This window comes from Carcharhinus amblyrhynchos, chromosome 10 (assembly GCF_965287045.1).
Source record: "Carcharhinus amblyrhynchos chromosome 10, sCarAmb.v2.hapA, whole genome shotgun sequence".
NCBI classification, from domain to species: domain Eukaryota; kingdom Metazoa; phylum Chordata; class Chondrichthyes; order Carcharhiniformes; family Carcharhinidae; genus Carcharhinus; species Carcharhinus amblyrhynchos.
This window is the reverse complement of record NC_137333.1, coordinates 90,827,729-90,849,370: the sequence shown is the minus strand read 5'-3', so window position 1 is coordinate 90,849,370 and position 21,642 is coordinate 90,827,729. Positions and strand designations below refer to the sequence as shown.

Genomic DNA, 21,642 nt, shown 5'->3' with positions numbered 1-21,642 from the left:
AGCCCACAGAGTGCTTTTGAAGTGTAGTCACCATTGTGACACAGGAATTTGTATACGCACTCCTACAAACTTAATCTGGTTTGTAATATTGTGGGATAAATATTGGCCAAGGCGTCAGGGATAACTCCCCTGTTTATTTTTGAAATTGTCATCTGATCATTGAAGGTCCACTTGCGAGGGTCAGACTGGGCCTCAATTTAACATCTCAAAGGAAAGATGACACCGTCAGCAGTGCAGTACTGGAGTGTCGATCTTGATCTGTGTGCTCGATACCTGGAAATGGATTTGAACCCACAACCTTCTGACTGCTGCAGGACTGTTACCAACTGAGCTGTGGTCCTGCTATTAGCGCACATTTTGTCCCATGTTCCATGGCTCTTGCCCTCAGAGCAGCTAAACCCATGTTGTGTAAACAAATAGGGTGAGGCATGATTCTGATTTGCATAGGTCTTTGATTAATATTAACATTTATCTAATGAAACTGTTCATAAAATATTTTCTGAATCTGTCACCTTAGAGAGTTTGATATCTCATTTCTCATGAGCTGTATGGTTGAGCACTAACTAAAACTAGTGAATGAACTGCAGCAATACGCGATGCAATAATCCTGTTTGAATCGTGGTGGAATCCAATTAAAGATTTTAAGGCATTAACTGCTAAATGGCCTTCACAAGGAAGGGAGGGGAAAAATGCCTGTACTCAAGTCATAATCATAGAATCCCTATCGTGCAGAAGGAGGCTGTTCGGCCCATCAAGCCTGTACCACCGACAATCCCACCCAGGCCCTATCCCCGTAACCCAAATATTTACCATGTTAGTCCTCTTGACAATAACGTCAATTTAGCATGGCCAATCAACCTAACCCGCACATCTTTGGACTATGGGAGGAAATTGGAGCACCCAGAGGAAACCCATGTAGACACAGGGAGAACATGCAAACTCCACATACAGTCACTGGAGGCCAGAACTGTACCCTGGTGCTGCGAAGCAGCAGTGCTAATCATTGTATCACCATGCCTCCCGTAATCTGGCTATGAACGTTTTAAGATTTCCCAATGCTGTCCGCCTAACCCCATCTCCAGTTGTAAGTTGCTTTCCCCGTTTTAAACTAAAGGCAGTAGAATGAGTAATATCAAAAATCCGAGAAGGCTGGTGATGGCTCGCTTTTAAACTCCCACTGAAAAGTCAGTTATGCCACCAAAGCTTCAAATGTGGCACCATCTGCATAAATCCACTATAAGCATTTTCATTTGCACCAGTTCTAAATTTACTAGGCTTGTGATTGTTAACAGAATCATAATTGCTTTTCTTTTTGCCAATCTGGCTCCAAATGCACCTATGCATCAAACTTGCTTCAGTGATGGACTTGTGTACCTGATAAACTGAGAATACTTTTTAGAAACTAAGTGATTGGCTCAAACTTGTATTTTCACAATGTGCACAAATGATCAAATGTGGAGTATTTTGAAGTGGGTATGGTCTGATACCAGAGGTAAAATGCTAATCCATCAATGTTCAACTGTTTGTAAAGCTGGAGATGATTGCCATGGAAAATCCTGCAGACCTGAAGAAACAGCTATATGTAGAATTTGAAGGCGAGCAAGGTGTGGATGAAGGAGGCGTTTCCAAAGAGTTTTTTCAACTTGTCGTGGAAGAAATCTTCAATCCTGACATTGGTATGGCTTCCAGTTTAGTCGTGCTCCAATTTTGGCATGCTGACTATATAGCTACTTAAAAAGTTACCCGTATGGCCCTAATAGCTAAAGGTGTATAACTGAGTCATTTAGACCAAGAAGGCCCCAAGTTCAACTCTTGTGTGCTGTCTTCAGCTAGCTGTAGTGGAATCAACAGTTGGCCTCTTTATCCAGAGGAAAGTCATCCAAGGTCTTTGCTCCTAGTTCTTATTTAGTGACTGCTGATGGAAGTATCTATATTTGGGCATCAAATGAGGGAATGATTGGGCTCAGCTGAGTGAATATCACTTCACAATAATCATGGGTAAAACAGTTGCAGAGGCCCTCGTAGAATTTTCATTTGCATTGACGATAGGTTCAGGAGGAGAGAAGGACAGGTTTAGAGGAGAGTGATAGTCGCCTTCACAGGATTAATTTTTTTCTATGAACAACAATCACAGCTTGCTACACATAGAAGCAAGGTGCTAAGGATCTTTTCTAGCATACTTTCCCCCTACTAAGTGCAAACACCATAGCTTGCAAAAATAAGTATTTCCTAGTGGAAGATAAATAATCAAATGTTAATTTTTGAATATAGTAGTGTTTTATTGGCAGTTGAATCGCTAATATGCTATTAACGTGATTTCCAGTTCCTGTTTTCCCTCCAGTAACTGAAAGTCAGCTAAACTGTAAAGGCAAGCAAAGTGCTGGGATCTGACTGGATATGTTAGAGAACCTAAGACAAATGGGGTGAAAATAGCTCAGGCCTGAGATTATATTTCTTGGCTCATTCTGAGACTGGGTGTATACCAGCGAACCAATTAGTATTAATTTTCCAGAAAAGTCGATCTGAATAATTATAGGCTAATTCATTTGACATTTATGGGAGAAATGTTTTAATCTTTAAATTTGAAATCTTTTGATATCTAGACAAAGGGTAATTAATTAAAATTAGCCTAACTGGATTTAAAACCAGTTGGAAAGGAAGAATCTGCTTAAAAGCCAAAGGCAGTTTCTTGAGAGTAGAAAAGGGTAGTAATATTCCTCTTTTGTTCAGTATGGGGACTATTTTCTGTTCACTAGTACAGTAATCTAGGCTAAAGAAGTGTCTAAATTTGCAGATGATGAAGTAGGAAGCCTGGTACCTAATTCTGAGGACCGAAGGAAGCTACAAGAGGATCTTGCTGAGATATCGAAATAGGCAAAATAAGTAACAAGCAGAATTCATAGTCAGTGAAAGTAAAATGTCATTTCCTTCAATTCAAAATGTCAGTGAGAATTACACATTAAATGGGAGAAGGAACAGATGATAGAGAGCAGAGGAATTTGGGGGTTCAGGTTTACAAACCCTAAAAGCAACACCTTTGGTTGGTAAGTCAATAATTAAGTTAACAGAATGTTGGGTTTCATTCTCAAATACAAAAGTTGAGATTTAACAATGAATCATAAAACAAGGTAATGCAAGTGGAGGTCATTTGCTTAGTGTGCCTGTGTTGGCTCTTTATGGAACTATTAGCCTTCCTGCCCTATTGTTTCAACAACCCCACTTCTCCCCCCTTCAAATAGGAATTGATTAAATGTTTGTAAGTTACTGTTGTTGATTCTTTCACTCTCTACTTTCAGACTATGTATTCCAGGTCACAACAATTAGTTGTGTTTTAAAAAAAAGTCATCTGGTTGTTTCGTCCATCACCTTAAATCTGTTAGCTGGTTACTGACCCTTCTGCCACTGGAAACGCACTTAACCTTGCTGAAACAAAATCATGTATGATTTTAAACACTTTGTAAAATATCCTCTTAGTATTCTCTACTCCACGGAAACAACCCCTGTTTCTCTGGTCTTCGGGCATAACTGAAGTTGTTCTTCGCTAGTACCATTCTAGTAAATTTATTTTTTAAATTGATAAAACCTATTAATCCCATATTTCAAAATTTGAGCTTCCCCCTCCAAGGCCTTGACCATCTTCCTAATGTATCATAGTCATTGAGGTTTACAGCATGGAAGCATGGCCTTCGGCCCAACTTGTCCTTGCTGCTAAGTTTTTTTTTGTGTTGCCCAAAATTGAGCATGTCTGACACCTAACCAGCATTAAAAGATTCATTTTGATGTTACTGAGACTTTATGCTTTGAAATTATAAAGAGAGGCTGGATGGACTGGGACTTTTTTTCTTTCGTGCATGGGAGGCTTATGGGCAATCTTAGAGGTCTATAAAACAATGAGACATAGAATGAGGTAGATAGTCAACATCTTTTGCAGGAGTCTAAAACTAGAGGGCATAGGTTTAAGCTGAGAGGGAAGGGATACAAAAGAGTCCAGAGGGGCAATTCTTTCATACAGAGGGTGGTGAGTGTCTGGAACAAGCTGGTAGAGGTGGCTATAATTTTGTCTTGTAAACAGCATTTACATAGTTACATGGGTAAGATGGGTTCAGAGGGGTATGGGCAAAATGTGGGCAATTGGGAACTAGCTTAGCATTTAAAAACTGGGTGGCATACACAGGTGGGTCCGAAGGGCCTGTTTCTCTCTGCTATTCTGACTCTAACCAAAAGGTTTAGTGGAACTTCCTTGCTTTGTTCTTTGCTTCCATTAATAAAGCTAAGGATCCCAAATTTGTATTAACTGCCTTCTCAAAATTGACCTTCAAAAACTCACCTAGCTCTTATTTTCTGCACACTTGTTAAACTTACGCTATTTAAAATATATTGCCTCCTCATTCTTCCTACCAAAATGAACCTACACACATCATAGTAAGACCACAGTTAATTAATGGACTAATCAGAGCTAGTTGGTTACCCAGCTAACTTTCTCCCTTGTAGTAAGTGGCTTCTCTACACAGCATGTTTTCTACTGGAATGACAAATTGAGCCCATGTCTCACCATTCCATGGCTCAATTAACTTTTCCAAGTGTAAAAAGCTTTTTTTTTTGTGCTCCTATATCTCTTTCCGCAGGAATGTTCACATATGATGAATCTACAAAATTGTTCTGGTTCAACACTTCCTCATTTGAGACTGAGGGACAGTTTACTCTAATTGGCATAGTTCTTGGCTTGGCCATTTACAACAACTGTATACTGGATGTGCATTTTCCTATGGTCGTTTACAGAAAACTGTTGGGCAAAAAGGGAACCTTCCGTGACCTAGAAGACTCTCACCCGGTAACGTACAAGCATTAAGTTAAATTTTTTTAAACTGATTTTTAAAAAAAGCTGTATGATCACCACTGAAGGTTATAGAGCATTTTTCCTCAGCAGCACAGACTGAGTTTCCCTTAGTTTTATGTCTGATTCCTTTAATGTGCAGAGGTGGGAGAAGTAGGAATAGGGAAGCACGTTGTCAATTTTTGTTCGATTAGGTATTAGTTGGGATAAAGCAATTTGATTATAAGATATTTTTGCATGACTTTGATTCAAATTAATAGATCATTTGACTTGAACAACTTCCAAGTTGAACATTGACTGTACTTCACATGCTGATTTTGGCATTCAGCACTAAGCTTTACCAAAATCATCTTAATCCAGTCTCTGTATACTACACTGCTATAAATAGTGCTTTAACTTTTTGAGTGAGATCAACTACAACGAAAAGTCATATATAATGAATGATTTCTTTCTTAGGTCCTGCATCAGAGTTTAAAAGAACTTACTGACTATGATGGCAGCGTAGAGGATGACATGATGATTACTTTCCAGATATCACAGACTGACTTGTTTGGAACTCCAATGATGTGTAATTTAAGGGAGAATGGCGATCAGATTCCAGTGACAAATGAAAACAGAAAGGTAATTCAGGATCAATCCCAAAAGTTTGAAGTTAAAGGAAATAAGGAATACAGGGAGGCAGGGCAATTTCGTGTTCAGGTCATGATGTGATTCCTACATCGGGTAAAATAAGGTTGGTCTGAGATCTTCTTTGTGGGATCTATCTTAGCACTGCGTATAACGCCTCTATTATAAAGCACTGACCTATGCCTCCCCATTTATCCCTTTCAAGACCCTCTTTTTATCGTCTCGTTTATTATAGGAGGTCTTAAAGGCATTTCGCATAACTCAACTTTGACCTGACATATAATGGCTGCCACCTTGTCATTTGGCTGGATTTGTTCTTTAAAAAATGAAAATAACAATCAGGGTAAATGAGAAAAGGAGGATGGCTAGAAAGGGGTAGAGAAGAGACTTGCAGAATGAAAAAAAGTCTTGGATGGAAATGCTACAGGGGTAAGGGCAAGTTAGAAGTAATGGCCCATAGCTTCCATGCTCAGGCATCATAAACGCATGTGGGTGTATTGGGGGGTGAGGGCTAAGGTGTACCCAAGTAAGGATTGCCTGGGAAGTTCAAAGTTCTATTGGGCAATTACCCTGACCTTTTAGTCTTAACTCCTTTATGGCAGTTATTGCCGTGTAAACAGAGCCTTGGCTTTCTTAAACCCAACTCTCCAGCTCTTGAATGAAGCCCTTGGGAAGGGGCTGCCCTACACAGTTCATGCCCGGCCTGAGTCAGGAGGATGGGTTGGATCTTGAGCTAAGAAACTAGCAGCAGAGTGGCAATCCAGCTCAGGCAATCTGTGAAGTTTCAAGCCCAGGGAGGGTGAAGTTTTTTTAAATGGATGTTGCAAGATAAGTGGCAATTCAGGAGAACAAAGAGCCAGAGAGTGAGAAATAAATGGGAAGCAATTTGTCCTTTCCCCCTATATTTGATCAATGTCATGGGTGATCTGTGGGTAAATGGTACTTTGCTGCTTTGCCCTGTGTGTCAGCTTAACATAGCTGAAATCTGCAACATTCCTAATAACTACCTATTCTTGGATGACCGTAGCTTCCCATTTTGAATTAATGAAAATCCAGTGAACCACTTCAGTTTTGTAGCCCAGCATAGTAAATTTTGCCTAGCTTACCGAATACGTTTCAAATTTAAGGATGTTACTGTAAAAAGATGCAACACGAGAACAGTCCCAGTCAGTGGACAAAAATAAACACATGAATTCGATGTGGATTGCGTAAGATTAGAGACTTCAAATTCCTGAGTTGATAGAAAATGTCAAGAGGATGAGCCACTATTTACAGTAGAAATGGAAGTGAATCATGAAGTTATATTGATGGTTGCATCCATTTGGCATTCAATGTCAGTCTAATTATTTTGTTTTATACCAAACAGGAATTTGTTGACCTTTATACAGATTATATTCTCAACAAATCCGTAGAAAAGCAGTTTAGAGCCTTTAGAAGAGGTTTCCACATGGTTACCAACGAGTCACCACTAAAGTATTTATTCCGACCAGAGGAAATTGAGCTGCTAGTCTGTGGAAGTCCGGTAAATCAGTATTAAATTCCTTCTCTCTCATCTTCAACTTGCTGGATTAGAGACAATGAACTTTTATGTTACTAAAGTTGATAATAAAGAGAGATTTCTCAAATTTAGAATCTAGATTTTCAAGCACTTGAAGATACCACAGAATATGATGGTGGATACGCCAAGGACTCTCGTATCGTAAGGTATGGCAGAATTTTTATGTTTGTAGTTTTTTAATTTAACCTTGCAGCAATTTTCTTCACCATTGAACTGTACCTCCAATATTTGTATCTTTTGGCAGATTTCTTATCTGTTTTAGTGCCACTGACCTCATAGAATCTCTACAGTGCAGTAGGAAGCCATTCAGCCCATTGACTCAGTGCCGACCATAATCCCACCCATGCCCTATTCCTGCAACCTCACATATTTACCTCGCTCATCACCCTGACACTAAGGGACAATTTAACATCAATCTAACTTGCACATCTTTGGATTGTATGAGGAAACCCACGCAGACATGGGGAGAATGTGCAAACTGTACACAGACAGTGACCCAAGGCTGGAATGGAACCTGCGTCCCTGGTACTGTGAGAAAGCAATGCTAACCACTGTGCCACTATATCGCCCTTATTTCATTTTGCCCTATAGGAAACCACTTCTGCGTATAGATCTCATGACTCAATCCAGAAGTCGAATCATCTGTTTCATTACAAATTGCTGGCATTGGGGTGGCGAGTAGGTCACCATTTGTTTAACACATTGATTACAAAATTCAAACAATGATGTTATTCTGAGTCAGTGATTTTCAAACATTTCCATGTTGGGCCCTTTTCCAAATATCGAGGCTCACCCAGTGCCGTGCCATAAACTTTCAAAAGATGTGTGAGTCAGGCTTGCTAAAGAAAAATAACAGCATCTGGACAGCACATGCCATAGTGATGTGCAAGTCAGCCAGTTAACTGTAGCAAGGCAGAGATAACCCAGGAAATCCACGTTGCTGGCTGATTCGAGTCATTTCCTCGTTCAAGAAAAATGCATTTCTCCCTTGACCTCTCCATGCATTTAATGAAGTTGCTATGTTTGCTCATTAAACGTGCTACAGTATTCAAGTTTACTAATTATCAACGTGAGTAGTGTCAATCTAAGCCCTAGGAGATTGCTGCAGGAATTCAAAAGTCTGCGGTCACATACCAACAACTCAAAAACAGCTTCTTCCCCACTGCCATCAGACTTTTGAATGGACCTACTTCATTAAGTTGATCTTTCTCCACACCCTAGCTATGGTTGTGAGGTTATACATTCTGCACCCTTTCCTTTCCTTCTCTATGAGTGGTATGCTTTGTCCGTATAGCATGCAAGAAACAATACTTTTCACTGTACTAATACATATGACAGTAATAAATCAGATCTTCAAGACAATATCCTAGAACCTACCAATTTCAGCTGCTTCATACCTGAGCTTTCATTATAAAATTAGAAGTAAGGATGTTCACTGATCGCTGCATGGTATTTGGTACCATTCATAACTCAGATAATGAAGCTGTCCATCCCCACATTAAAACCTGGACAGTATTCAGACTTGGGCTCACATATAGCAAGTAACATCTCTGCTATGCAAGTGCTGGACAATGACTATCTAAAACAAGAGAAGGCATTTCCCTAAGTTTGACAGCATGCCCACCATAAATGTCCTGGGGGTTATCATTGACTAGTATTGAGGGATACACTGGTAATTCAAGGGCTGAGGATTTTGTGATCAGTAACTTGCTACCAGCCTGCCCACCATTTACAAAGCATGACTCGTGTGAAAGTCCCCACTTGCCCAGATGCCTACAGCTCCAACAACATTTAAGAATTCAATACCATCTAAAACAAAGTAGCCCACATGATTGACATCCCATTGCTTCAATATTGCTGAGTCAGAATCCTGAAACACTCCTAATCACACAATGGAGCTACTTGCGCCACATAGACTGTAGCGGTTCAAGAACACAGCTCACTGCCGCCATCTTGAGAAATTGGGATTGGCAATAAACACTGGCCTTGGCACCAATGAGTCCTCTCAACAACATGAGAATAGTTAGTAAAAAAGCTTTGACAAAGGGTCACCCAGACTCAAAACATCAGCTCCTTTCCTTAAGGATGCTGACAGACCTGCTGAGATTTTCCAGCATTTTCTCTTTTGGTTGGGAATTGTTAGTGATTGCCAATACTTCCATGTTGTGCAGAAAATGAATAATTAAATGTCTGAAGATTATAAAAAATGCCAAATTTTCCTCCAGTCTTTTTTTTGGTACTGTCCTATCTTTTCATTTCTCTTGTACCAACTCTAACTCATCCTTCACTTGTGTCTCAAACCTTTAATCTCATTGGTTAATAAGAACATAAGAAATAGGAGCAGGAGTAGGCCATCTAGCCCTTCAAGCCTGCCTCGCCATTCAATAAGATCATGGCTGGTCTGAAGTGGATCAGTTCCACTTTCCCACTTTCTCCCCATAACCCTTAATTCCCTTGTCTATCAGAAACCTATCTACCTGTGACTTAAATATATTTAGCGAGGTAGCCTCCACCACTTCAATGGGCAGAGAATTCCAGAGATTCACCACCCTTTGAGTGAAGAAGTTCCTCCTCAACTCTGATCTAAACTGCTCCCCTCCTGATTTTGAGGCTGTGCCCTCTAGTCCTGCTATCCTTTCTAAGTGGGAAGAATCTCTCTACCTCTACCCTATCTATCTCCTTCATTATCTTATGTCTCTATAAGATCCCTGTCAGCCTTCTAAACTCCCAACGAGTACAGACCCAGTCTATTCAATCTCTCTTCATAGGCTAACCCCCTCATCTCCGGTATCAGCCTAGTGAACCTTCTCTGCGCTCCCTCCAAGGCCAATATATCCTTCCGCAAGTGCAGTGACCAAAACTGCACACAGTACTCCAGCTGCGGCCTCACCAGTACCCTGTACAGTTACAGCAAGACCTCCCTACTTTTATATTCTATCCCCCTCGCTATAAAGGCCAACATTCCATTTGCCTTCTTGATCACCTGCTGCACCTGCAGACTGGGTTTTTGCAATTCGTGCACAAGGACCCCCAGGTCCCTCTGCACCGTGGCATACAATGAGATGTATTATTTCATTGTTTGTCAAGGTCCCAGATGCCTTGCAACCCTTGCTGTGTCGTTATCAACTTGCACTTCCAGCAGCATTATGGATAAATAATTTCAAACCATAAGCATGCAGCAAAGCTGCTCGCTGCGACAAAATCTGACCGGGTACTTGTTTTTATTCCTATGCAGCAACAAAAATGACTGCCAACAAATAAGAAAAGTCAAAAATAGGAAGAAATTTGACCTTGTGATGCACTTCATGGCTTGGGCCCAAGTTTCAAAATCTGTCTTTAACGTTTTGAGACAGACTGAATTCATTGTTTTTCTATTGTTGCAGGAAAAAAAGCCACTGAATTAATTGAAGTTTGACAGGGCTGCAGTGAGAACTGTTGTTCCTCTCTTGGCCTCAATATAAATTGATGATCATGTGTATTTAAAAATTAAACATAAAAAACACAGTTTAAACTGTTGTACAACCGAACAAGCTTTATTCGAATATTTGTTTTGGTAAATGTCTAAGAATTTGAATACAAAAGTTTTTTTTCCATGTGTTGCAATGTCATAGGACATAGGTCAGGTTTTAAATGAATACTTTGTCTCTCTCACTAGTGAACATTGATACAATCTGGGTTTAGAAATCCGGGAGAAGAACTGTGATACAATGAAAATAAAGAATTTTCCAAATTACAACAATAAATAAGTGGTCATTTCTGAGAGGAGCCGGTGGACGTGGGCAGTCCTAAATGAATACTTTGTTTCCATGCTCCTTAGTAAGAGAAACAACATGGGTATAAAAACATGAGAAGGACTGGATCATAGAATCCCTATGTGCAAAAGGTGGCCATTTGGCCCATCGAGTCTGCAACAAAACCACAATCCCACCCAGGTCCTATCCCCATAACCGCATGCATTTACCCTAGCTAGCCCCCGCCCCCCCAACACTAAGATGCAATTTGGCCTGCCTGTCAACCTAATCCACGCACCTTTGGATTGTGGGAGGAAACCAGAGCACCTGAACGAAATGCGCACAGATGGAAAGAACGTGCAAACTCCAAACAGTGTGATATAATTAAATAAACTAACGTAAACAGAGGGGAGGTTCTGAGTGGTGTGACAGGCTTTGAAGTAGATATATCTCCAGGCTCAGGTGCAATGTGTGTCCCAGGCTGTTGAGGGAGCGGTGGTGGAAGGGGTATAGCAGGGGTGCTGGCAATAATTTCCCCTCTTCACAGGAAAAATGCTGGACTTCAGTGGTGGGGAAGCTATTGTAAACAATTTTTAAAATGCAGTTTAATTCTTCTTCTGAGAGACGGATTAATCGAGAACAGTCAGCATGGTTTCAAGCGGAAGTCATGTCTAACTAACCTGATTGAATTTTTTGAAGAGATGATTGAGTGTGTAGATGAGGGAAATACATTTGTTGATGTCTGTTTGGACTTCAGTGAGGCTTTTGATAAGACCATGGGAGAGGGAGATAGATAGCGAAGGTAAGAGTCTACATGATCCAAGGAAATTTGGCACATTGGATCCAGAATTGTCTGAGTGGCTGAAAGCAGAGGGTCATGGCCGAGGTGTTTTTCTAACTGGGAGACTGTCCAGTGGAGTCCTGCAGGGAGCACTGTTGGGGCCCATGCTGCTTGTGGTTTATATAAATGATTTATACTTGAATGTAGGAAGGTTGATCAGTAAGTTTGCGGATACGAAAAGTAATGGGGTGGTAAATAGTGAGGATAACCTTCGATTAAAGGAGGATAAATGCAGGCTGATCGGTAGCAACTGAATAAGTGTCAAGGTGATGCACTTGGGCAGGACAAGCAAGACAAGGGAATACATGAACGGTGGGAAAGCACCTAGGATCAGAGGAACGTTGGTGTGCATTTACACGTTAGTGGTTAAGATGGCATAAGGTACTCTTGCCTTCATTCATCGAGGCATAGAGTTTAAGAGCAGCGAAGTTGTGCTGAAACTATATAAAATGTTGGTCGGGCCGCAGTATTGTGTGGAATCCACGTTAACGTTTGTTTATTTGTGTCACAAGTAGGCTGACCTTAACTCTAATGAAGTTACTTTGAATATCCCCTAGTCGCCGCACTCTGGCATCTGTTTGGGTACACTGAGGGAGAATTTAGCATGGCCAGTGCACCTAACCAGTATGTTTTCCAGACTGTGGGAGGAAACCAGAGCACGTAGAAGAAATCCACGCACACGTGGGAGAATGTACAGACTCCACACAAACGGTGACCAAGCCGGGAATTGAACCCGGGTCCCTGGTGCTGTGAGAGAGCAGTGCGAACTACTGTTACTGCTATAGGAGGGATGTGATATTATTTGGAAAGGGTGTAGAGGAGACTTGCCAGGATGTTGCCTGGGCTGGAGAGTTTTGGTTACGAAGAGAGGTTGGATAGACTGGGATTGTTTTCCTTGGAGCAGAGACTGGGGGTATACAGGATTGAGATGTATAAAATTGAGAGGCATGGATTGAGTAGTCAAGAAGAAACATTTCCTCTTGGTGAAAGGATCACTGACTAGGGGGCATAAACTTAAGGTAAGGGGCAAGAGGTTTAGAGGAAATGTGAGGGAAACCTTTCACCAAAGGGCGGTGGGAGCCTCAGACTCACTGTTGAAAGGTTGGTGGAGGCAGAGACGCATGTAACTCATGAATATTTGTGTGTAATTGCAATGCCAGAACATACATGGCATTGGGCCAAGTGCTGGAAGTTGGGATTAGAATAGTTAGACGGTTTGTCTTTGTCTCATCTCCACTGTGCTGGTCAAAAGGCCTTTTCCTGTGCTGTGCACCTGACTATAAATGCTAATTTGATCATATGACCTTTCTAAACTATTTAACAAAGTACTAAATTCTACATCGAGTTTTTTTATTCAGTCATGGGACATGGGCATCGCTGGCTGGCCAAACGTTTATCCCTAGTTTCCCTTGAGCTGAGTGGGTTGCTAGGCCATTTCAGAGGACAGTAAAGAGTCCACTGCATTGCTGTGGCTCTGGAGTAACATGTAGGCCAGACTGGGTAAAGACAGCAGAATTTCTTCCCTAAAGGACATTAATGAACCGGGTGAGTTTTGACAACAATTGACAATGATTTCATGGTCATAGGTAGATTCCTAATTCCAGATACTTTTTTATTATTGAATTCAAATTCCACTATCCGCTGTGGCGGGATTCAAACCCGGGTCCCCAGCTGAGTTCCTGGATTAATAATCTAGAGATAATGCCAGTAGGCATCATCTTCCCTAGTTTAAGAAAGTTGAAGTGCGCAAAGATCACAAAGCAAATCATGAACTGGAAAATAATGACTTTAATCTCATCAGTGTGTCTATCAATTATACACTGGATTTGATTTCTGCAGTTCAACTTGTGTTTTCATTTCATGTTTTGGGTGCAGCTAATACATAACGAACAAAGGATTAACGATTATGACAAAATTGTGCATTTAGCAAGTGACCTGCAGTGTTTTTTAATTGAGAATCCATATTGAAGGGCCATAGCTCATCGTTCAGAAAAACACCAAAATCTAAAAAGTAAGTCAGCAAGCTTGGATTCTGAAGAGTGAAAGAAGTAAGCTGGAGACTGATATCTGAAGGTTCTAGGAGGTGATTACCCCACAGCAGATGAGAGAACAAAGTTTGCCTCCCAATCACACGTCATCCTGACTTGGAACAGTATCACCATCCCTTTGTTTTCACTGGAGCTCTCTCCCTGATAGCACAGTGGCTGTCGCTACATCACTTGGACTACAGTGGCTCAAGAAGGCAGCAGCTCAGCACCACCTTCCCAGGAGCAAGTAGAAATGAGTAATAAATGCTGGTGTGCTCACATCCAGACATTTAAAGAAAAAGCCAGAGAGAGTTTTTAATATATGTGGGCAGCCATTCAGGAAAGGAAGTGGTAAGCAGTGAAGAAAGCACATAAATCAATGTTCAGTGTTGAATGCCATTGGTGACACCTTGAAGAAATAGCCATTGGACCTAACACCAGATTAAATGGATGGTGGAAGATGGGGGCAGTACTACTGCCATCAACATGATACCTCTGATGCCTCACTAATGCTACAGAAAGGGGCATTTCACAGTGTACAGAACATTCTGGGGAAAAGACCTAGAGTTTTTGGCCCAAGTCGGAATTGAAGTAAGAAGAGATTAGAGTATACAAAGCTTGGGAAGGAAGTTAAAGGAGAAGTAGAAAGATAGTGGCTGAAGGGTTGGCAATCGGAAGAGGTAGATTTAAAAGAATTGATATGAAAACTGCAAGTAACATAATATGCAGTGAATTGTTGGGATTTGTAATGCATTAACTGATGGTGATGATTACAGATTCAATATTAGCCTTCTGTGGTGATGTGCTCCTTGTGGGGGAATGGGGCGCAGTTATTTGGAGGAAATATTGAAAGGATTGAAAGAAGCAGAGGTAAGGCTTAAGAGAGAAATGCTCCTCCCAAACACTCAATAACATATTTAGGATTGGGATTTGAGTTCAACGCTCAAGGGCTACATCCTTTGAAGTTTAAGATAATCCAGAGAGCACCAGCCCCCAGAAGTATAACAGGACTTGAATCATTCTTGGGGATGAATTATTATGGGTGATTTATCCCCAATCTGTCCAAGTTGGTAACACCTTTGCATGTGCTTCTCAGAAGGTGCCAAAGTGGCATTGGAATGAACATCAAACAGAAGCATTTGAGTGAGTTAAAAAGACTTTGCTGCTGTCTTAAAAACTGCTGGTCCATTTTCATCCTGCAAAAGAAGTAGTGCTGACTTGTGACACTATGCCCTGTTTAATAGGAGCAGTATTGTCCCACAGACTTGATGTTGTAGAGAGATCTATTGCTCTCGCTTCAAGAACAGAGGATCTATTCCCAGATTGAAAGAGTGATCTGGCTATTTTTGGGGTTAAAAATAAAGTTTCATCAGCACATCTATGGACAACACTTTACAATAATTACCAACTATAAACCACTTTGAGTTGTTCAGAGAGGACAAAGCCACCCCTCCCCCCGATCGCTTCAATGAGGGTTCAACATTGGATCCTCCTGGCAAATTGAGTATAATTCAGCCAGGCACCCGCATTGCCTATGTGGATGTTTTAAGCTGCCTTCCTTTGCCACAGAGTATTCCATCGTCACCAGTGCCCTGAGAAATTATGCTTGCTCTTAACTTTCTGGACATATTACCTGCTGTGGAGATATCCTTTTGTGGATCCAAAAGGACCCCGTTTTGTCAAGAGTCAAATGGATGGTCCTTCACAATTGGCATCATGACAAATCGAACCATTTCAACCTTTGCAAATCCAAAAGGATAAGCTGAGATGTGAAGATGAAGTACAACTGAGAAGCTGTCCTGCACAAAACGCAATTACAAGAGTTGCCCTATACACATCTGATATGATGAAAATGTTAGCCCAAAGTTACATGTCGTGACCTAGGATCAATAAAGACATCAAAGATCTTGTTAGACATGGCAACCAGTGTCACGTACAGCCAAGTATACCACCCTGAGCTTCTCTGCACCCATGAGAATGGTCAGGTTGGCATGGGTACAACTCCATGCTGATTTTGCAGGTCCATTCATGGGCAGCATGTTTCTCCCCATTATTGACATTCATAAGAGGAAAACCACAACATCCTTAGCCACGATTGATAAAACTACAGCAGACATTCCCCACACATGGGCTGCCTGAAGTGCTGTTCTCTGACAATGAAACAGCATTTACGAATGAGAAGTTTCACCGCTTCAGCCAAACCCGTGGGTTTCGGTATGTCAGATCAGTCCCCACTACCTGGCCTCAAAATGGAATTCACTGAAAAAGCCATTCAGAAATTTAAATCTGCCATGAAGAAACAGTCCACTGAGCCATTGCAATTTTGAATAGCCTGTTTTTTCCTAATGTACGGAATTACTCATGTCACAACAGGAGTTATCTCTGCTGAATTGCTCTTCAGACAAGACATTTTCAGACAAGACTCCATCTAATATTTCCAAATCTGGCGGGGAGAGTAGACGCAAAACAAGTTGCACAGAAGAGATATCATGACTCCTCCAAGATTGAGAGCTTTCCAAGTAAACTATTTAGTTTGCATAAGAAAAATTTCAATACTGGTCCGAATTGGGTCCCTAGGATGATTGTGATTACGACAGGTGCAGCATTGTACATAGTTGACATACAAGGGAAGAAAATGAAGTAACATATGGAACAGCTGAGAAGAGAACCATACACAGTGCCAATTGAGCTTTCTTCCCTGCTACACCTGTTAGTGTGGCTCCAGCAATTATAAGTGGAACCAAATCCAGTAACCCTGAGGAGGGACAGAGTAACATTCCAGTGGGAATTGCAGGGGTAATTGGTTGTTGAGCACCTGTGCAAACTGGAGGCTTTCCTGCTGTAGTTTCAGATGAAAATGCAGATGTAATTGTTAAGGAATTGCGACGCTCTCAATGAATTAGAAAATCTCAAGATGGATTTACTTATTGAGAGCCTTAGTTCCCCCCGCCCCTTTGCTGTGCAATATTGTAAGTAGTTTCATTGTTATTGTAAAACATTAAGAAATTGGAAGGGGAGGGATGTGGTCTCGTGCCCCTTTGGGAGACGGGGTTACATGACCCATCAAACCAATCGCGGAGAGGCAATTGTTTGACATGGAGTCAGGATTCATTGAATTTGCAAGCTTACACATTGGTGTGCTATGTATATAGCTTTTTCCAAATAAACCTCACTTTATTAATCTGCCTTGTTGGTCCATTCCTCATACCTTCAAAAGAGAATTTGATATATACTTGGAGAAAAATTGCAGAGATATGGGGAAAGAATGGGTGAGTGACACTAGCTACATTAATCTTTGAGTGGGCTGTTGTAGATGTGAATGATCTCCTTCTGTGATGTACTTTTCTATAATAGAAAACTGATTTTCATGCTGTGATAATTTGGGGTTGGGTGAAGTCAGTGATGAAATTTATATTTTAACAGAAAGAAAGCGACTTCACCAACTTCTGAGTTCAATAAAGCATCCATTTCTCGGCAAATGGCCATTCAGCAAGAGAATTAATTTTGTGGATCCTGATGCTTGAACTTTAGGAGCTAAAAGCAAATGATCAGTTGTCATCCCTAACCCGCCCTGCCCCCGTTTTCATTTCCAAATGAGATAATCTTTGAGTTAAAAAAGAAGAATGGTGAACATGCAATACCTACACCGAAAAGGAGGTTAAATGGAAAGCTGTCATGCTGTGTCACAAATTTGTACATTATACCCCCTTCACTCCCTCCAGTTAATTGTATTAATGCTTTAATTAAGAATTAGAGGAGATTATGGATTTACAGGCCTCATTGTTTCACAAGGTAATTTTCACATTCATTACTATAAAAAAAATTCACAAAACATATATTGCTTGAATTCCTCAAAATATTGAGTTGCTTGTTTACATTTTGCCAAATATAGAGATATTAATTCATAAAGGAGTTAACAAATGATATTTTATCAGGGAGTTCTGGGAGATTGTCCACGCATTTACAGAGGAGCAGAAACGACTCTTCCTGCAGTTTACAACAGGCACAGATCGAGCACCGGTTGGTGGCCTTGGAAAACTCAAGATGATTATAGCAAAGAACGGACCAGATTCTGACAGGTAATTTGTCTGCTAGCTAATTAGCCATAGTCCACAAATGACCACAGCATGTCTGTCTCTCTCCATCACGGAGATATAATTGGATATAAAGCTTGAGGAGCATCAAACATGAACCAAGGAGGCAGACACAGTGAGCCACCACAGCCGTTATAGAGATTGAACCCATGATGTTGGCGTCATTCACACTACACTCCAGCCATCTAGCCAACTGAGCTAACGAACCCCACATCTCAAACACATTATAAATACCACCTAGCTACAGTGTATTGGTATTCCATAATCATCCTTGCAGACCTCCTGCCTTGATCGATCACAGCATTGACCAACAATGGATTATGCTTTGTGTTGACAGCTGATGAGCATTTAGCATAGGTGTTCTGACACCTTCTGTTCAATTAAAGCAGTTAAAACACTTCTGGTGAGGCAGTGCAAGTGTCTGCATTAAATGCATTCAGTTGGTCACTACGTACACATTGCATCCTGCTATGTAAAAAGTGTATAAAGAAGGTCTCCTGTAAAGGTGGCTTAACCATGTAAACTCAACCGCTGGAGTGGTATTGAGCCATGAAGGTGATGAAATTGAGTTCATTCTCAAATTGTAGAGTTTTACAGCATGGGAAATCTGTTCTGCTTCTCATATCTGTGCTGACTCTCGGAAGAACCATTTACTCCATTCTTGCAACCCTTCTAAGATCTTAAATCTTCAAATAATTGTTTTGCGTTGTGATTTCTTCTAGGACATTCCATGATAGCCATATGCATTAAAAACAATTCCTGCATCTTCCATCTTTTGACTGACAATAAATGTATATCTTCTCGTTGCCAAATTATGTCCAATAACGAGAGTTTTTTCCTGACTTGCCTTACTTTTGAGCTCTTATTTAAATAGAGCCCCTGTTTCTACAGTTTTCAACAATGTCTATTTTTTATCATAGTAAATTGTCTCAGTATAATCTGATCTTCCTAAACTAAAAGTCAACAGGTATTTTAAATACAAAGGAAAGTACAGCACAGAAAGGGGCCCTTTGGCCCATCAAGCCTGTACTGATCATGATGCCCTAACTAAACTTAAAAAAAATCTGCCCTTACTTGGTCTGCATCCCTCTATTCTTTCCCAATTCATATACCCATTCAAATGCCTCTTGAATGTGGTCTAACCAGTATTTGTTATGATTAAGGAGGTAAAATAAATCAGTTTTACTTAGAGTTAAAATTCCTGCTTGAAACCATTGCATTCCATTGAATTGATTCGAATATGATCAGTGACCATTATTGGCAGGCTTTTGGTGGTTGTTTTTGTTCCTGCGCTTGGTGCACAAGGCAGACTTTCCTCTGTTTCATAGCTGGCCTTTCCCTGGAACAGGCCACTAGTCTGTTGCCAGAGGATTATAGCTTGAGGGATGCCACTTATCATCAACGGTGGCTGACCAGGAGTATCTTCATCTGCTGCTTTTACCTCCTGCCATTGGAGTGTTTGGAAGGATTTTGCAGGTTGACATTCAATCTGTTGGCCGCATCATAAATGCACCTTCCTTGTCCATCAAGTCCTGAGGTGGGACTCGAACTTAGCTCAGAGGCAGGGACACTACCTACTGTGCCACAAGTCCTTTTTGCTGGTGGTAACCTCAAATATTTATTTCTCCAATCCACCTTGGTCTTCAGATTAATTCCCAGAATTATAAATAAGCTGTGTTTGCAGTGCAGACTGCAATGAATAATCCCTGGCTTGTTCTGTATTTCCCCATCGCTGCTATAAAGAACCTAATGTATTTTGTTTTCTTCCAGGTTGCCAACATCTCACACATGTTTTAATGTCCTCCTGCTTCCTGAGTATTGCAGCAAGGAAAAGCTCAGTGAGAGACTACTAAAGGCCATTACCTATGCCAAAGGATTTGGCATGCTGTAAAAGATATGAATGTAAAGCGTGTGATAAAAAAGTAAAATTATGGGTGTCGGTGCCCCTGTTTTTTTTTTAAAAAGGCCATATGATAGTCAGCTACAATAGTCACCCATGTCTGTGCCTCCCCTCCAGGGGACAGTGGGCTGGAACAGCAGATTTCAGCAACTTGTACGAACAAATTTTTTTGGTTAGTGTGACTTTCATATCATTTGCTTGTATGTATAGTAAACTTTTTCTGAATATTTATTTTAAAGTTCAAGAAAAAAATTACTCAATCATATGTTTGTTACATTACTGAATTGAGCCCTTTTTGAATTTATAAATTGAAATCAAATTCTCCCGGATAACGTCATCAATGTATTTTTAAAATATATACCATTATTTCCTTGTGTCCACTTGGTTTTGGATGCGCTGTTTATTTTTTTAAATCCCCCCCCCCCCCCCCCCCGCCCCCCTTCCCCTTCCTCCCCACAGCCCCAGCCTTGCTTTGGAGCTTAAATTTTGGAGTGGTTTGGTGCAAGTACTGCTGTTCTAGTCCCAGCGAGCAAAATTTTACTGATTAGATCTATTAAGAGTGGAAGGGAGAACCTGGAATGTTAACGGCGTTCTTGAGCTCTTGCTTTAGTTAACAGCACAACGATTCTTGGAAGGTTTTAGAAAAAAAAATAAAAAGAAAAACTTAACTGTTGATAGCTCTCACAAGTCTGGAAATATTATATTTTCTGTCTAACCTTTCGACTCTTGCACTGGAATGCTGACCCACTGGGTTCAACTGACAGCTTTTTTTTTTAAAAAGTCCACCTCTCTTGTTTGATGTTTTCGCACAACAAACCCACACACAATGGTAGAAACGCTATCCAACTTCCTTGCAGAATCGTAAGTGGAATTAGCATGTGACAGCGTCCTTGCAAGTATTGGAATCGAAGTTTCATCTTTTGACTCTTCTCCCGACAAACGTAGGGAATTTTCTGAGCTTTTTTCCACCCCTCCTTTTTATTTTGTTCTTGTCCTTTTATCTGCTGTACCTAAACAATTTATTCTTCAGGAACAGTATTGCATTTAATCCTTTAGGCCTTACATTAGTTCTAATGGAGAAAAGGCTTGTTGCATCTGAAGTAGTATATGATATCGCAGAGTGTGTGGGTGCTGGTGCAGTAAGGTTGGCAGCACTATTTAAACAATTTTTACTCATTGACAAATGAACAAAGGATGTTAACATGAATGATATCAAATAAAACAGACTAAAACCATTTCTTTACTGTTTCCTGGCACAATGGTAATGACTGAAATTAACTAGACTTTGGAATATTTTATTGAAGACTTTTTTTAATATGTAAAACATGAAATTAAAAGTGTTTTGCAGCATTGATGCTTGCAAACAAATCGTGGTTTGAAAATGGATTAAGAATTTGAACAAGTTAATTTTCCAGCAAAGCATTTACAGAAGTACAATCCCCTTTACCACTTGAATGGCTCTTTCATACTGAAGGAATCATCATGCCCTGTGGTAAATTTGTTTGTTCCTCATCTTCCTCCCTCCCCCACCCAATTTTTTTTTCCTCCCATGTTAGAAATAAATAAATAAATAGATCTCTGGAGTTGTTTTAGATTCTTGAGTCTCTTTGGAGATGCTGATGAGAGGTGGATTTTTTCACTCTGCTTTGGCTACATTTGAAATCTAGGTTTCAGTGATGTTCAGTCATATGGTAACTTACTGCATTAGTAAAATCTTAAAATGGCTTTATGTACCACCACTTTGCTGTCCGATGTGTTTCTTATTGAGATATTTAATGGATTATTCTTGCGAACAGTCCTTAATGTAGGCCAGGTACTGGACTATATAAGTACTGCATTTTTTATTTATCTGTTCTTAACTTCTAGAAAGGTTGATTTCTTGCTTTCATACATGATTAAACTCAAAGCAGTCTACTAAACAGTTGCATGAGAGCTAAGGGCACCAAAATTGATAGAACTTTAAATTGGTCCAGTCTGTTCATTTTATGCAATCTACAATTTTAAAAATATGCTCCACATGATATAAGGAA

The 21,642-nt window shown here is 40.5% G+C and overlaps 1 protein-coding gene across 3 annotated transcripts in view; it reads left to right on the top strand.

The window, feature by feature from the left end:
- Positions 1-20,043, top strand: part of ube3a (ubiquitin protein ligase E3A) — a 59,180-nt gene extending 39,137 nt beyond the window's left edge. For all 3 annotated transcript variants that reach the window (XM_080197596.1, XM_080197597.1, XM_080197598.1), the window contains 7 exons: positions 1,532-1,676; positions 4,626-4,831; positions 5,291-5,455; positions 6,828-6,983; positions 7,092-7,165; positions 17,554-17,697; positions 19,483-20,043. In XM_080197596.1, coding sequence (XP_080053722.1) covers positions 1,532-1,676; positions 4,626-4,831; positions 5,291-5,455; positions 6,828-6,983; positions 7,092-7,165; positions 17,554-17,697; positions 19,483-19,603 — 1,011 coding nt within the window. In that variant the 3' untranslated portion in view covers positions 19,604-20,043. The remainder of the gene's footprint in view (positions 1-1,531; positions 1,677-4,625; positions 4,832-5,290; positions 5,456-6,827; positions 6,984-7,091; positions 7,166-17,553; positions 17,698-19,482) is intronic.
- The last annotated feature ends 1,599 nt before the right edge of the window (positions 20,044-21,642 follow it).